The sequence below is a fragment of the Thamnophis elegans genome, chromosome 6 (assembly GCF_009769535.1).
Source record: "Thamnophis elegans isolate rThaEle1 chromosome 6, rThaEle1.pri, whole genome shotgun sequence".
NCBI classification, from domain to species: Eukaryota; Metazoa; Chordata; class Lepidosauria; order Squamata; family Colubridae; genus Thamnophis; species Thamnophis elegans.
The window spans coordinates 39,525,866-39,543,157 of NC_045546.1; the positions used below are offsets into that span (position 1 = coordinate 39,525,866).

A 17,292-nucleotide genomic window follows, 5' to 3' on the forward strand; every position below is an offset into this window, starting at 1 on the left:
TTCCTAAAGGACATTATCAGATCATCCTCCATTTATGTTTTATCCGCAGCAGAATCCCTTTTCTGCCCCTAAAAGGTATATTTGCAGTTATTTATAGTGATTTGTTATGTAGATGACCCAATTACACATCTCCGTGCCACAAAAGATTTTCCCTAATTAAAAAATATTTTTAATTGATTTAACTGCTTTCTTTTTTTTTGTTTCAGCCTGTACTTCTTCTGGAATAGTAACATATAAGTGCTGAAATACAGTTTTTAAAAAGGATTTTAACTCAAAATATTTTTCAAATTGTTGTTTTTTTTTTTTCTTTAATTAGTGTTGTTTTCTCATTATGGGGCGGGGAAAGGGAATTATTTTATTGTTTGCTTCTACTTCACTAAATATTTGCGCAGTAGCTCCACAATTAAGGGCATGTGTCAGCACATTTAGTGACTGTCTGAAGGTATTGTCAGACGAAAAGTCCAGATGCATTTGGTTTGTGCAACCTATTATGTTCCATCTACCAGAATGCCAATGGGCAAACAAAAAGATCTAGTTTCTGTTCAATTAACTTGTTTATCATGGGCAGTTTGTAGCATTACAAATAATGACAGCAATTTCTGGCCACTATGATACTGGAAGTATATTGAAAACAATCCCATTTTTAAAAGAGAAAAAATATGGAACATTCCAATTGTGCCCACATGTCTAGTTTCTTCCCATACAGTACAGTCTAATTACCTCCAACAGACTTATTAGATCCCACAGACTAGGCCTCCTCCGAATCCCATCTGCCGGCCAATGCCGATTGTCTACCACCCGGAGGAGGGCCTTCTCTGTGGCTGCTCCGGCCCTCTGGAACGAGCTCCCCGTGGAGATTCGGACCCTCACCACCCTTCAGGCTTTCCGCAAAGCCCTTAAAACCTGGCTGTTCCGACAGGCCTGGGGCTGACGAGTTCCCGTCCCCGCTCGAATTGTGTGGCTGTTGATTGTTTTTAAATTCTTTCTGTAGTTGCTTGTTTTTTTTCCCTCTTGTCTGTATTCCCCCCCTTGGTTTTGTTAGCCGCCCTGAGTCCCTCCGGAATAGGGCGGCATATAAGTGCAATCAAATCAAATCAAATCCTTAACTTCGCCCATTTTAAATATTTCTCACCTAGTCTGGTATCAATTAAATGACTCTCTGTGTTTAAAAGTAAAAAAAAAAGATAATGCCTATCTCTTGTATTCCCCCCCCCCTTTATTAGTGTAGGGCAGCATTTCTCAAACTTGGGAACTTCAAGATGTCTGAACTTCCAGAATTTTCCAGAATGCCAGAATTTTACTCCCAGAATTGGGGGAGGGGGTGCTTATGTCCACATTTACATTTTAAAAATGCAGTAGAACAGGAGTCCCAACCCCCATTCAGAACCAGGCCACAGAAATGACCAGTGAGCATGGCACAGCTCCACTTGCTACTCATGCAGAAGTGCCTCTTCTGCCCCACCTGTACGCAAAAGTTGGGAATGCTGCATAGAAGACAGGCTTTTTAAAATCTTCATTTATTTCCTGATAACTTTTTCGGTAATATTATTATTTCTTAATTTAATTTATTAATAATATTTCAGAAATAAATCATTCCAGAAATTTCATTTGAAATTATTTAATAATAATGTTTTTACTTTAGAATAACTGTCCATTATTATTCATAGATAGGTAGGCTATAATCATACTCTACACCAGAGCTGGGTTCCTACCGGTTTGGCCTGTTCGGCTGAACCGGTAGTGGTACACCGGCCAGGTCACAGAACCGGCAGCAGCCCAGACTGGCCACGTTCCCAAACTGGTTCCCTGGTCGCCACAGCCATCTTTTTTAAAGTTCTGTGCATGCGTAGAACAATTTCTATTGAATTGTGCATGAGTGCACAGTGCGCATTCATCATGTGCATGAGCAAACCGGCAGTAATGCTGGCTGGAACCCACTCCTGCTCTACACCCAAGCAAACCATACCCTGAATTTTTATTCTGTTTATGGAATTTTCTGCTGCTTAATTACTGAATATTCAGGATATAATTTTTAAACATGTTCAAATCTCTAACAAATGTGTTTTCCAAAACATAGCCAAATAGCTTATCAGTTCTGTGATAACTAACAGCTAATCGTTTCTCTCTACAGCATCCATGAACATTGCTCTTTATGCTGGAATCATTGCTGGGATCCTTGCTGCTGTGATTATCATAAGTGTTTTTATTTATTGTTGTTGCTGTAGGAAATCAAAGAATAAGGACTATGAGGCAACGTGAGTATCCTTTGGTAAAAAAGGTGGGGATGGAGTGAGATGGGAAGAGAGAGACTGTCTATTTTAAAGGTAGGGTATGGATGTCACACCTAGGTTTTTTTCTCCTTTAGATTATTTACAGCACTGTTCACAGTTGGGCTAAATAAAGCTTAGTAATGTCAGTTTAGTTTGCAAAAGTGGGAAATTTGCATATTATGAATTAAAATTTAGTCAGTATCTTCCTGACTCTGCCACTATAATTCTACACCTCCAGATTTGCTCATGCCTGATACAACAAAACCAAGTACAACCGTTCAGCACTCTCATCGGGTGCACCGTTAAACCTACCTGTGCATCTTGTCCTTTACAAATGATTGGTGGATTTTAATTCCCATTCAACAAAACAATTTCCAACTTTAAAGCATTCTTCTTCAAATTATACTATTCAGATGTAGCATATTACTGCTTTATTGGAGGGGGGCTAGGAGGTGTAATATTAGTAAACTAACTGTGTGAGATAAATATATTATATAAGGAAAAATGCTGTGACATGAGAGCAAATGAAATAAAAAGAGTAATTTAGAAATTACTTTAAAATATTTTGAGGTCAACCTCAACTTAGAAATAGATTGTTGGAAAGCACTTTTTATGTACCTTTCAAAGGCCCTTAATTTAAGCAATTAAAGTAGCACCTGGGATCTTGCAGGTAAATTCTGTGTCCCAAACAGTCTCCTTACACATCAGACTGAAAGGTCATTTCACTTTTGGCATATGATAAATTTCCATTCTTTGTTCTAAAGCAGTTAGAAAGCTCCAGGCTTTCTTTTAGCTTATTCTAGATCAGGGGTGTCAAACTCAATTTCATTGAGGGCCACATCAGGGCTGTGGTTGAACTTGGGGAGCCGGTTGGGCATGGCTAACTGGGTAGGTATGGACAACTGGGTGAGCGTAGACAACCAGGTGAGCACGGCCAGCTTGATGCCACTCTCAAAACTTTTGGCCTTTTTTCCTCTTCGCATTGGGTAGACTGGGCCAAAGCCATGCTGGCCTGATCTTTCTTCTTTGCATTGGGTAGACCAGGACAGCCCCATCAGCTAGATCCAACCACATTGCAGACCGAATCCGGGCCGTGGACCTTGAGTTTAACACCCCTGTTCTAGATAATATAAATATAACTTCTGGAAGACAATATGCAAAAATATAGGAAAATATTTCATTCCGCCACACTAAAATTTATCAGATAAAAAACCAATTTAGACATTGTTTGGAGTAGGAATTATTCGCTGCTCCCTACTTTTAAGGGTTGGTAAGCCACTTGGTAATGCTTTTACCAAGCGTTACTTGGTAACGCTACATCTTATTGAGTAGTCCCAAGCCTCTTCGGAGGTTTCAGATTTTAACAATTCTCTAAAAAGCAATTGTATACATTTTTTCTTTTCCACATTTGGATATGCATGAGTAGCATAAATGGATTCATGAAATCTAGCTATTTCTTTCCAGCCCTATCTCTCTCTTCAATTTCTTGGCATGTTTTTAAGTAATCTGATTTAATTTATACAAAAGGCACACTGGTTAAATAAACAACAGACAAAGACAGAAAAGCACAAAGAATCAAGGACTGCTTGACAGATAAACAATACAAAGCAAAATAAAAACAAGAAAAAATATTTGTATAGCATATTTGGTTGAACAAAAGAAACTTCAATGATTAATTTAATGTTCCCTTAATAGTAGCATGTCTACTTTTTAATGCTTGTCCAAGAAAATAATAGCCAACTTCACTAGAGAGATCTACTTAAGAAGTATTGGCCTTGCAGCAAACATAATTGTAGCTTTCTTTTTACCAAGTCACTCCTGAGTTCAGGAGTTAGTTGGAACAGATTAAAACGTTGGTTTAGCCATTCCAGTTCTGCATTATTGGAAAGAGTTTAGTAGCATCTTTTCAAACTAACACATTTTATTTTAAAATATAAGCTTTTGTGAGCTGCAGCTCACTTCATCAGATGCATGGAGTGGTATAACTTATTTAGGATTAGAATAGAGTAGGATGAAGTTGGGGTGTACAGAAGTACAGCATCAGCTTATTTACAGTATGTAAACTCCGCTGTCTTTCACTTGGTAGTGCTGGTAAAGCTTCTTTGTTCTAAAACTGCTACTTTGAGATTTGTTACTTGTTCTGTTTGTTTCTCTTCTTTGTTTATCAGAGAAGTCTTTATAGAAAGAAGATTTGTATATTTGTAGCTCGAGGTTGAACTGTGGGGTCCTTCGTAGTATCTGAACTTGACTGTTTTCTTGTAAATGTTTCATTACCAAACTATGTAACTTAATCAGTGCCATTATCGGCATTGATGATGTGATCTAGTTTGATAATGAAACATCTATAAGAAAACAACCAATCTCAGAGAGCACCAAGAATCCCAGACACTGGTGTCATTAGGTGCCTCCTTCCTTGCCTTTCTCCGTCCATTTTGATATTGATTGAGTTTGGAGCCTCAATTACCTCATTTTCCAAGAATTTCCCAACTCTCTTGAACTGTTAATCTGAACCTGAAAAGATGCTACTAAACTCTGTTTTTTGGGGCTACAATATGCTAATAGAGATGACCTAAATGTTCTTCAATAATGATTTTATGATTGCAAATCACCTAAGAATAGCTTCTAGGTGAGATGCGCAACATACAAGTTTAATAAATAAATAAATGCAGTAATTATTATAACTATTTTTATTTAAAAAAAACCTGATCCTCTGAATTAATCATTTTATGTCTAATTTTTAGGGAGACAGAAAATACATTCCAACCTCAACATGAGGCTGTTCGAATCCGGGGACCTTCCAAAGAAGATCTTGGGGATGAATACGAAGAAAGGCCAGAAATGTGATTTGTGTTTCAGTTGTCTGGAAGCAAACACTTCCAGAACCTTCTTTCCAAAAGAAAGAGAAAGAAAATATTGATTTATAATCAAAATTATTTGTTATTCAACAAATGGGACTTTAATATATGCATTGGGAGTGGGATGAAATAGAGGATGAATAACCATGTAAAAAATACAGAAGGAGGCACAAAGCCGAGTAAGAAGGAGGCACAAAGCCGAGTAAGATAAGCTGAAATAAAAGGCACATCAATTTCCAGAATCCTTCTCATCTGCTTGCTAGAAAGAAAAGAGGAAAAAAAACCTTGGGAAGTGTTATCTTGTACCATAGATTTTATGCAAATTCTGAATGCAGCAGATGGGAATTCTTTAATACTGACCTTTTCTGCTGCATTTGGAAAACAGAAGCAAAATTAAACCCACCTCAGTTTCTATGGAATACTTTTAGTATTGTAAGACAAATATATAAAAATCTATGGCTTCCGTTATGCAGCATCTAGGCACTGGATACTTGATAATCATTTGGCGAACAAGGTGCAGCTCATACTAAAGCTTTTCAGACTCAGCTTATTCTCCTACTATTCCAGTGATGATATGAATCCGAGGTGGTGCAGTGGTTAAATGCAGCACTGCAGGCTACTTCAGCTGACTGCAGTTCTTCAGTTCGGCTGTTCAAATCTCACCGGCTCAGGGTTGACTCAGCCTTCCATCCTTCCGAGGTGGGTAAAATGAGGACCCGGATTGTTGTTGGGGGCAATATGCTGACTCTGTAAACCGCTTAGAGAGGGCTGAAAGCCCTATGAAGCGGTATATAAGTCTAACTGCTATTGCTATTGCTATGAATATTTAGAAAGATGCTGATTTTCCCTGAATTGTATATATTACTCTTGCTATTTCTACTTCTGTAGAAATACTACTAAATACTACACTACTTCAGTATCACAGATTTCAGTTCATCAATATGTGTCTCCAACTGCTTCCATTATTTTATTTCTGAGTTTAGAACTTGTTTAGAAAGGAAACTAAGTGCCTCTCGTACTATTCAGAAATGTTTAATTTTCACTTTTGTTTTCTGCTAGCTTTTTTATGCTTTTTGCTAACAGTGCTCCAGAACCAGTGCAATTATGCTGCTAACAATGATTTTATATATATAAAAAGGAAAAGAAACATAATTGCAGCTGGCTACAGCTTTGTATATGTGATCTATTAATAATTTTTATTCTAATAATTTGCTATATTTTGGAAGGTTTTTTTTTTACTTTAAAAATGTTGGGATCATTAGCATTACTTTGTTAGAATGTAGAATTTAGTGAATGTTTAGTAATATTTAGTGAATAAAAAGGCTGCAAGAATTGAGTATGTCTAGCTTAGTGAAAAGAGGGAGTAGGGGTGACATGATAGCAGTTTTTGAATATTTGAAGGATTGCCACAAATAAAAGCAGGAGTCAACCTATTTTCCAAAGCACCTGGAAGCAGGACAAGAAGGAATGGATGGAAAATAATCAAGGAGAGAATCTACCTGGAACTATAAGTTTCCTGACAGTTATAACAATTAAATAAGTGGAATGACTTGCTTCCAGAAGTTGTGAGTGCTCCAACACTGGAGTTTTTAAAGAAGACATTTGACAATAATTTGTCTGAAGTGGTATAGGGTTTCTTGCTTGAATCGGTTAGACTAGAAGATCTCCTAGGTCCCTTCCAACTCAGAATAACAATTATTCTGCTATTTTTTTATGGAACTAAATCCTACACTATGAAAACTTCTAAGCTCATCAGTGATACCATGTCAAATATTACAAAGTATCTAAAAATGTACATAATCTTCCAGAATCTGTATTCAAATTGTATTTGAATGTTTCATTCCTTTTTTATTTGGCTTGTTTTGAACCGAAATACAATTAAAATAATTTTGTAAGCCAAGCAGAGAGTTTGCAGTTCTGCTTTTAGGAGTGGGAGGAATAGCATTAATGTTATGACACTAATGCCCATAACAATGCACTTCAACTTAGCTGAATGCCATGAGACTGGAATATATCCAGTTGTACTCAATGGAACAGGCAGTTTTAAAATTGGCATAGTATCATCTACATCACGGGTCAGCAAGCTCTGGAGCTGCATGTGGCCCTTTCATTCCTCTGCTGCAGCTTCCTGTCACTCCAAATATGCGTCACAATCGCCAATGTGCGACACACGCCGGGATGCAATTTATTGAGCTTTTCAACACTAGTAGGCCAACCATGGATAAATCCAAGAAAAGAAGTTTCAGAAAAAGAAAGAGAGCTTTTAATTCAACTACATATGCTAGTTTTGTGGCTGCTCAGGAGAGTCAGCCATAAGAAGGGTTTTGTGGCTCCTAGTGTTTTCTTTTCGGTGGGAAACAGGTCCAAATGGTTCTTTGAGTTTTTAAGATTGCCGACCCCTGATCTCCATTGTATTACCTCAAAATTGATTCTTTCTCTCTCACTCCCCTATAAACAATCTAGCATGGACTGCTGTGGAAGAACTGGCAATATTTGGCCAGTTTGGTCTGTCTGACATACAATAAGGGCAGCCCCCTTTTCCTGTATATTCCAACATAGCACTCTTTCCGATACTTGAGTGTCCCTTAGTCCTACCTTCCAAAATCCTTCTCTTCAACCACTTTCCTTCTGAAATTGGGAGGAAGTGCCCTAAATCACCATGCTTTCAATAATAGTTCCACTATCCAATATATATAGTCATCATGATGAAGAGCCACCAATTTTTTTATTCCCAAAAAGTATGTCCAGCAACATGCAAAAATGTCAAGCTTACAAGCATTGCATTCACTGTTCTCTCCCCACCCCACTCCCAATTATTATTAAATTTACTTCCCACCCATCTCACCACGAGGTGACTTTTAAAAAAAAATGTCAACATCTTTTGGTCTTATTGTTCTCATAAATAAAGAGTTAAAATACGGAGATCAGATAAACATCAAAGAATATGATTCACCAAGACATTTTCACAGATGCTCAGAGCCAGAAGCTCATCTCTTCTTTTAACAGAAACTAAATATAGCACAGGGAAAACTCAGTGCCTATACCTTAATAATAGCCCAGAGTTCATTTCTCCTATTGTCACAATAATCTGCAGGGTATGTAAGGGACACTGGGAAAGTAAGAGGCTGGCTGAATAGCACTGCATTACATTACCTGATCACCAATTAACATTGTTAATTCTCTGAAATAGACATGTGTCAGGAGTGGAGCATGTACTGGGTAGAGTTTTTTGCATCCAGAAAAAAACACAACTGTTAGATCGGGTAAAGGAAGGCACACAAAGGCTTCAGTAACAACAGCTCTTTATTACAACTAAGGTAAACATCCAGCTGAGGAAGGGTCGGACAGCAGCCCCTTTTAAAGGGATCTGTCAGACCCTTTGACCAATGGGATTAAACCTCTGTTCCCGCCAGAACAGAGGACCTTGGTGGAAACCACTGTCTGTGGGGGGGAATATCTAACAACAACCATCATAGAACATTATTATTATGAATCCTCATTTCCCACCCCACTCCGATATTTTTCTCTTTGCCCATAGTATAATTTTTGGAAGAGATAAATTCTGTTATTCCAATAAACAGTAAATAAGTAAGTAAGTAAGCTATTTCTCTCTTTTTTTCTTTTTTAGCAGATTTTTTTAAATTATTTTTTCTCTTCTACAACACCTTACAGTCATTACATCAACATTGTTATGTCATCATACCTGTACATGTATATAATATTTCGCTTCTATATTTACACACCTTTATACACAGTTCTATATATATTTACATATAATTTTTTGGCTTAATTAATTTTGTTTTGCAGCCATTTGTACCAATTGTTCCAAATTTCATAATATTCCGACTCTATCTTTTAATTTCAGTGTTAATTTGTCCATCTCTGCACAATCCAACTTTTTTTTTATCACTAATTCGTCCGAGGGGGTATTATTTTGTTTCCAGCATTGGGCAAATACTATTCTAGCTCTAGTTAGCAGATGTGTTAATATGTACTTAATTTTCTTTGTATATTTCCCTTTGATTATTCCCAGTAGAAAGATTTCGGGTTTGTATTTTATCTGTTCTCCTGTAATTTCTTGCACCCATTTCCAAATTTTTGTCCAATATTTTTGTGTTTTCGGGCAGGTCCACCATATGTGATAAGTCCCTTGTACTTTTTTACACTTCCAGCAGGTCAGCTTCATGTTTGGGTACATTTTAACAATCTTGTTGGTGATAAATGCCAATGATAAAACATTTTGTATATATTTTCTTTAAGTGCTGCTGATCGTATTAGTTTATAATTTGTGTTCCAAATTCTTTCCCAATCCACTAGATCTATGTTATAAACCAAAGTTTTTGGCCCATGCTATCATGCAACCTTTAACTTTTTCTTCTTCTAATGTTACTTCTAATAAATATTTGTAAATTTTCGTTATGAATTTATTTTCCGGGTCAATTAAAATTTTATCTATTTGTTGTAATTCTGTGTATATTCCATATTCTTATGCGTCTTTTTTATATCTCGATTGTAATTGGAGATATGGCCACAATCTATATTTATATTTCCTTTAATTCTGGATTTGTTTTCAAATTCCCTTGGCTGTCTAAAATTTCACTATATCTAACCATTTTTGATAGAAGTAAAAAGCTATTTAAATCTACTGTAAGTTTAAAAAGAAAATACTTGCAAATAGTACAGTTCCCTTTTTTTGTCTGTTATGGTACTGAATTAAAATTGTTAATCAGTTCTTGAGTTCTAAGTAAATAATGAGGTTTACTAAAATCAATTTTAACTGATCATTTATTATTGCTCTAGGCAAGAATTTACTGATATAGGACAACAAACTTGTGATGTCATTGGGGAAGATTTTGAACTTATTGTTTCTGAAAAGTGGACAGAGTTCTGTATAGGCTGCCAAAGATATGACAGGAAGGGTGGTGAATGTCTTGTCCTTGATATACTTCCTTCTCATCCAGTGATGACAGATAACTATTGCTGACTCTTTAAACTCCTCTTTATGGAAAGAGGATAGGGCAGCATTACAAAGCCCTGTAGAAGAAACAGATTATCTTAATTTGTTGTTACCAGAATTCAGACCTTGGCACTCGAGATAAACTTTATTAGTAAATCTCATTAATGACAGTGAGAATTGTTAGGAACATAACGCACGTGCATCTTAGCTCCTCTGCAATGATCTAGCTGCTCAGCGGAGCGCAGGGGCTGTACGTGCTGTGCACATGCATGGAAGCGCCGAAGATTTAAAAGATCGGTAAGGAGCTCGGGCGGGGTGCTCCGGAGCACCGTACCAGAACGTTATCCGGTGCTTCGGGCTGGCTCCGGTACACCCGTACCGGGGCATACCGCCTGCAACTCACCACTGGATCCCATTTATCATTGCTTAATTCAAAACCATGTCTCATTAGGATTCAATTTTATTAAAATCAAGAACTACAGGATTCCATTATCACTTTCACCCTCCTTGCTGCTACTTACACCTCTGAATTAAGTTTTCCTTATTTAGTGCTGTGATATCAAGCTAAGCATAGCTGATTATCTTGTATCTTCATCCACATTCTGAAGAAAAAAGTTGTTGAGAAATAAAAAGTCCAACAAATCAGGGGCAACTGATTCTCATGTCTTCTTCTACCTTATGAAGAAAGTTCACGAACAGATCATGCTTCAGAGACATTTAGTCTATCATTATGAATCCATATATTCCAATTTGTTTTTGAAAGTATCATCCACCTCTTTTCCTTGGATGGGAAAACAATAGACACCAACAGAATGAGTTTATTTGTTCATACACGCAGGTTTTAAAATACTTGAATTTCTGAATATTTAAACATACAATATACTTCCTCTTTCTTTTGCTTCTCTTCCTTTTAAACAAATGATATCGTTTAATTGGTTAAAATATAAAAGTACATAAATAAATATAGCAGTTGGCTGTTCTCCAGTCATGGGAGTCATTTGTTAATCTTTCCTGTCTGTATGCTATGCTTAAGCTATGCTTAAAATTTGATGTATTACTTTGATCAGCATTAGGGACAGCACATATCATGTCATGTGGGCTGGGTGGACATCACTTAACTCAATAAATGAGTGCTAAAGAAAAACCTTCTGTAAAAGAAGGTCATTAGGTTTTATTAAGTAATAATTTGTAAACTGTGATTAACATAAAAAGACTTAATGGAGTAACTTTTCCCATGTGAAGTAGGCACATTGCATATTGCAGCTAAAATAGGGCGTTTTGAACACTACACTTCAACATAAGCATATTAGAAATCAGATGCCTCCACCTTTACATTAGGATAAATATGCAATCCTTCAAATGTTGGTGGGCTACAGATCCCATGATTTCTCAGCACTGGAGAGTCTGGCAAAGAATGAGATATCAACATCTGGATGCCTCACTGCAGATTCCTATTGTGTATTGGTAGATCAATGATATCTGCCAGGCATTAACTACAGCTCAGATGCGAATTACAGCTAGTTACAGTTTTTGTTTCTTTATGACATAATCCCATGTATTTTTTAGTGATTTTTCTTTCCCTTTTCATTCATTCTCAGTAGGTATCTAATATTGTTAGATCAATAATTTCTGACACAAACTCATTTATCTCATATAAAAAAATGCTAGAAGTTTAGTCATACCGACAGGGTCAGTTAACTTTGTGGAATCAATTTTTAAAGATCAAAACTCCCTTGCTTAACAGGACATGCTGATTTTCCTGTTTTTGTAGAAACTCCCATGCTCCTAGAATAGCATAACAAGTATGTTTCCTGCAATGCTATCAACATCAACTACTGCAATTAACCTGCAAACTTCGTAAGTTCCTCTCACAAATTTCCCCTCACTCTTGTTAAACATTTTATATGCTTTCCTCTAAACTTTAACCAGCACAAGTCACATATATTTATTTTACTAGATTCTTTGGGGACCCTTTTGTCCTAGAGAAGTACAGTAAATCAATTGAATTAAGACCATTATATTCCTTTAGAAGAAAAGATCTGAGAAAAAAACAACATCTATCACATCTTACCATTACCTGAAATCTTGGGGTATGTGGAATTTCTTGAAAATGGCAATTAGAACAACTTGTTAGGGCTTAATTCAAGCTGAGGGAAAAGTATGTGAGCAGAGACAATACAAAGATTACATTAATGGCATGCTTTATTCTGGTTTCAAAAGATTTATAAAGTAACTCTTAAAAATTAGCTGCTGGGTGTTTCAAGATATTGGCACTTCTTGAATGTTGCGGATAATACTAGGCAGACAAGCACCACTGAATCGCTATCTCACAATTAAAATCTTCAGCAGATGCATGATGAATAGAAAAAATTACTCTGGAGGCATGCAAACTATGGTCATTATACCTATACATTAGCTAGGACTAAAATCATCTCATTTATCACATCAATTCATTTTATACATATACAAGCCAATTTATTTGTATGTTCTACTTATAAATAGGGATCCAATTTAGTGTAGTGTGGATAATGCACGAGGCTAGAAACCAGGAGACTATGAGTTCTAGTCTTTCTTTCTCAATACTAAGGAGGTAATGGCAAATTACTTCAGAAAAACATTGCCAGTAACACTGGAGGGATTTGCCCAGGCAGTAACAAGGAATCAAAAACTGACTCAAAGACATTCACACAAATATATGCAGGAAACAACAAAACAACCTAACAAACCATATCTTTATAAATGTACCTGTAAAAAGCACCTATAGCATTCCCTTATTTATGCTGATTATAGCTATGGGTACTTGAGAGACTGCCTGGGTACTTGAGAGACCGCCTGCTGCCAATTACCTCCCAAAGACCTATTAGATCCCACAGACTAGGCCTCCTCCGAATTCCATCCGCTGGCCAATGTCGATTGGCGACCACTCGGAGGAGGGCCTTCTCTGTGGCTGCTCCGGCCCTCTGGAACGAGCTCCCCTGGAGATCCGGACCCTCACCACCCTTCAGGCTTTCCGCAAAGCCATTAAAACCTGGCTGTTTCGGCAGGCCTGGGGCTGATGAGTTCCCATCCCCGCTCGAATTGTGTGGCTGTTGATTGTTTTTAAATTGTCTTTGTATTTTGTTGCTTGTCCTTTGTTTTGTACTATCCCCCCCCCCCCTGGTTTGTTAGCCACCCTGAGTCCCTTCGGGAATAGGGCAGCATACAAGTGAAATAAACCTTTGAACCTATGCAACAGTTTCAGAATGCTTCAATAAAGAACGAAGCAAAGCAAGTTGGCCTTTTCAGTTTGAAGATCAGGTAGTCCTGGACTTGCAACCACTTGTTTAGTGAGTGCTCAGTTATGAGGCTGAAAAAAAGTGACTTACAACCTGTCCTCAATATGACCACTGCAGCATTCCCATGGCCATATGATCAAAATGTTGATGCTTGACAACTGGTATTTATGACATTTGCAATGTCCCAGGTCATGTGATCGCTATTTGCAACTTTCCCAGTTGACTTCTGACAAGCAGTCAATGGGTAAACCCAGATTTCCTTATCTATGTGATTCACTTAACTACTGTGATCATTTGCTTAACAGCCATGGTAGAAAAAGATCATACAATTTTGTGTGACTTATTTAACTGCCTTGCTTAGCAACAGAACTCCTAGTCCAAATTGGGGTTATAAGTAGACAACTCCCTGTATCATATCCATGTTGATTTATGTTGCTTAATTTTACAGTTTTTTGCAGGACTTGTCCTAAGAAATCTTTTTCAGTGAATACAGAGGGAAGGGGGGGGGGATGAGAATAACAGGAGAAAACTCCCACAACACTTAACATATTCCAAGTTGGGGTGAATGCTGAATAAACTTCCATCACTCCATGAAGTATATAAAGGGATTTGGGTTATGTAGCAACATTAGCTTGGGTACCCTTATTCTGAAAAGCCCAACTACTTCAGTTGCATGCTGTATTCTTACAGCTGAAAAATTATTTCATGTACAGAATCAGTGGTTAATTTTGATCTGTTGTGCCATATAATAATAATAATAATAATAGACTTTATTGTCATTGTACATGTACATCATGTATACAACCACATTGGTTATATGGCACAGCAGGGCTTAATAAAGAATACTTCCTTGGTATCAAAGCAATAGGAATCAAAATTCTAAAAAAGGCAGTTAATGTTAAAAAATACTGTATTATGATTGGTATTAATTCAATGATTGGAATTTCTGCTATACAAGTGTTTCATTCTTGACAGCTGCACATCCTGTTGAGAATTCCTTGAAATGACAGCTCCAGATGACTCATTCACAGATGACTGGATTCAATGGGATATATATTTTGTCACAAATTAGCTCCTGAAGCAACATATAATGAATCTCATCCATGCACATTAGCATTTTTTCCTAAGAATGCTCGTTTAATTTAGAACATTTAATTTAGAACCATGCATTGGAACTCAAGAGCTGCCCATAATTTGGTGCAAAATAGGGAGCTTAGATAAAAGTTTTAAATAAAGGGAATAATTTGGATAGGGGACACAGCTAAGTGATCTCTTTGTTGAGTTGTTTGTAGGCCTAACATGCTCTACATATAAATTATTATCTTTTCTGAAACTTCTATTTGTGCATAGAACAATGATGCAGTTTTCATACCTCACTCACACACTGCACTGGTCAGTTCAGGCAATATGAGTGCAATGTCTGTCCCTATAGCAGTGTAATCTACATTTGCTTTCATATTATTTTATGTTACATTTTGCAATTTCCCATTCCTATATGGCAGACTTTGGACACCAAAAAAATTCTGGCAGAAAACGTTTAGCAAAATTAGAACAGCAGTTTAATATTGGTTTAAGAAAGACTGGTATAACCAGTGACATGCAGTCAGAGGAGACAGGGCCTCACCACTGTCATCATGAAAAGAAAAAAAAATTAAAAGGAAAAAGGCTGAGGTAGTTGCTGCCAGAGTCAGTGGATGACTCTGCTTAGTGCTTAACTGTTTAAAAAAGCCTCTAAAAGTGCTCTCTACAGGAGGAGGCAGGAGAACCACGTGCCTCATTTAGTCTGACTTTATGATCACTCGAGCAGTTAAGCAAGGATTAAAAGCCGAAAAATTCATTATGTAGATGAGGCACGTGGTTCTCTTGCCTCCTTCTGTAGAGGGCGTTTTTTTAGAGGCTTTTTTAAACAGTTAAACAGAGTCATCCATTGGGGACTCTGGCAGCAGCTAATCCAGCCTGACCTCAGCAGCTCTTGCCTTTTTCTTTTTACATTTTCATCATGGCAGACAAGAGCAAAGTTGAAATCCTCTGTGAAACAGCTGGAAAAGGTATGTGGGTCGGAGGGAGGGGGAGGAATTCAAAATTAATGTAATTTGTAAGTAATTGTATTATTTTAAGTAATTTGTGTCTGTGTGTGTGTGTTTTACCTGCCTCTGCTGGTGCACAGGCTGGCACTTTTTCTTAATGAAGCTTTCCATAGGTCCTCTCTGCTTTTAAAGTCCTCCTTTGGTCTAAGGACGTTTTTCCCCTATGGTGGACATAGCGCCGGGGCGTCCAAAAGCCTCTATGGTGGACACAGCGCCAGGGCTTTTGGACATCCAAAAGCCCCGGCGCTGTGTCCGCCATTAGAGGCGGGACATGTCCTGCCTCTATGGCAGACATAGCACCCAAGCGGACACAGCACCGGACATAGCACCCAAGCGGCCAAAAGCCGCTTTCAAGGAGGCTTTTGGAGCCCTAGCGCTGTGTCCGCCATTAGAAGCGGGACGTGTCCCACCTCTATGGTGGACATAGCACCGGAGTGGCCAAAAGCCGCTTTCTTTCTTTTTGCCTCACCAACCATAAACCTCACCGCACGTCACTGGGTATAACATAGTTTTGATTTATAAGTATCTTGAAAGAAATTAACACTGAACACCAGGAATATATAATCTTAAAAAAAAAAAAATCTTTATTGCCTTGTTATAGCATTTTTATAGCATTTGCAGAATAACTTATACTCTGATTTTGCAATTGTCTAATTCCTGGGTACAAGAGTTTTGTAATCGACTGCACAAAACCTAAACAGCCATTTGGTATTAATTATGAAAAACTGTCCTATTACTAAAGATTTCTTATGCTATACAAAAAGCAAAATTAACTTCAGTGGAAAAGCAAAAAAGGTGGCTAATATTTGTATTCTGAATAATGTACTATAGGCTTTAGCAACCAAAGCATTGCTTGAAAAATTAGTTTTACTGATTTTACTATTCAGTCTCCTCTAATTTTCATTAAACATTCCTAATCAGACAAATATTCATCACAATCTGCCTTACAGCAACTAAAACATGTTACTTTAAGAACAAAATTTTTCTAAATGATTTTTTTCATAAAAATAACATATATAGCAGATAAATGTAATTATCTAACGATAATTATAATCACATACACAGAAGCATTGAATGCTTCTAAGTTTTGGAGTATTTGAAGGCGCTTTCCAAAAACTGTGCGATTCCTCTTCCACTTCTAGGGATTGGTGCATGCATCATTTTCACTCCTGAGGGTACAGCTTTAAAAAATGCACTACTGTCAATATATATAACTTTGCTTCATACCAGGGCTGTCAAACTCACGTCGTCATGGCAGTATCACATGACATATCAGGACTTTTGCCCCCTTCACTAAACCGGGTATGCACGTGGCCAGCATGTGACACATCCGGTCCATGGGGCGGGAGTTTGACAGCCCTGCTTTACACAGAATTACAAAGAACTTACACAAATTTAACACGCATGTATACTCTATATACTCATCCATCAATTGAAAATAAGTACGCAAAGGAAATAAAAGAACCTCTATTCCATAGAACTTAAGTAGATTAGAAATGGAATATTTCTTTTTCAATATGGGAAAAAAGGAAAGATACGCTGACATTGAGTTCTTGTGATGATATGGACACAACCATTATGTTTTCTTAGAAATGGCTTGCCACTGGCTTCTTCCAGAATGAGTTGTGGTTTCCTCGCTACCTGACTTGTGTTGCCAATAGTTTCCTATCCAAATACTACCCAAGCCTGACCCATTTAATTTCCCAGCAGAGACAAAACTGGCTAAGTGCTATCTTGAAGCCAAAGCTAATATAACCACATTGGGTAGCTGAACTTCAAAGTTATATTTAGAATTTTTAGGAATTATTGTAATATTTTTATTTGTTCAAGAAGTAGCAAGCTTAGCGG

General features: G+C 37.3%; 1 protein-coding gene across 1 annotated transcript in view; it reads left to right on the forward strand.

Moving 5' to 3' along the window:
* Window positions 1–5,722, forward strand: part of GPA33 (glycoprotein A33) — a 35,417-nt gene extending 29,695 nt beyond the window's left edge. Inside the window, exons 6-7 of the mRNA XM_032220210.1 lie at window positions 2,132–2,255; window positions 5,012–5,722. Coding sequence (XP_032076101.1) covers window positions 2,132–2,255; window positions 5,012–5,114 — 227 coding nt within the window. The 3' untranslated portion in view covers window positions 5,115–5,722. The remainder of the gene's footprint in view (window positions 1–2,131; window positions 2,256–5,011) is intronic.
* The last annotated feature ends 11,570 nt before the right edge of the window (window positions 5,723–17,292 follow it).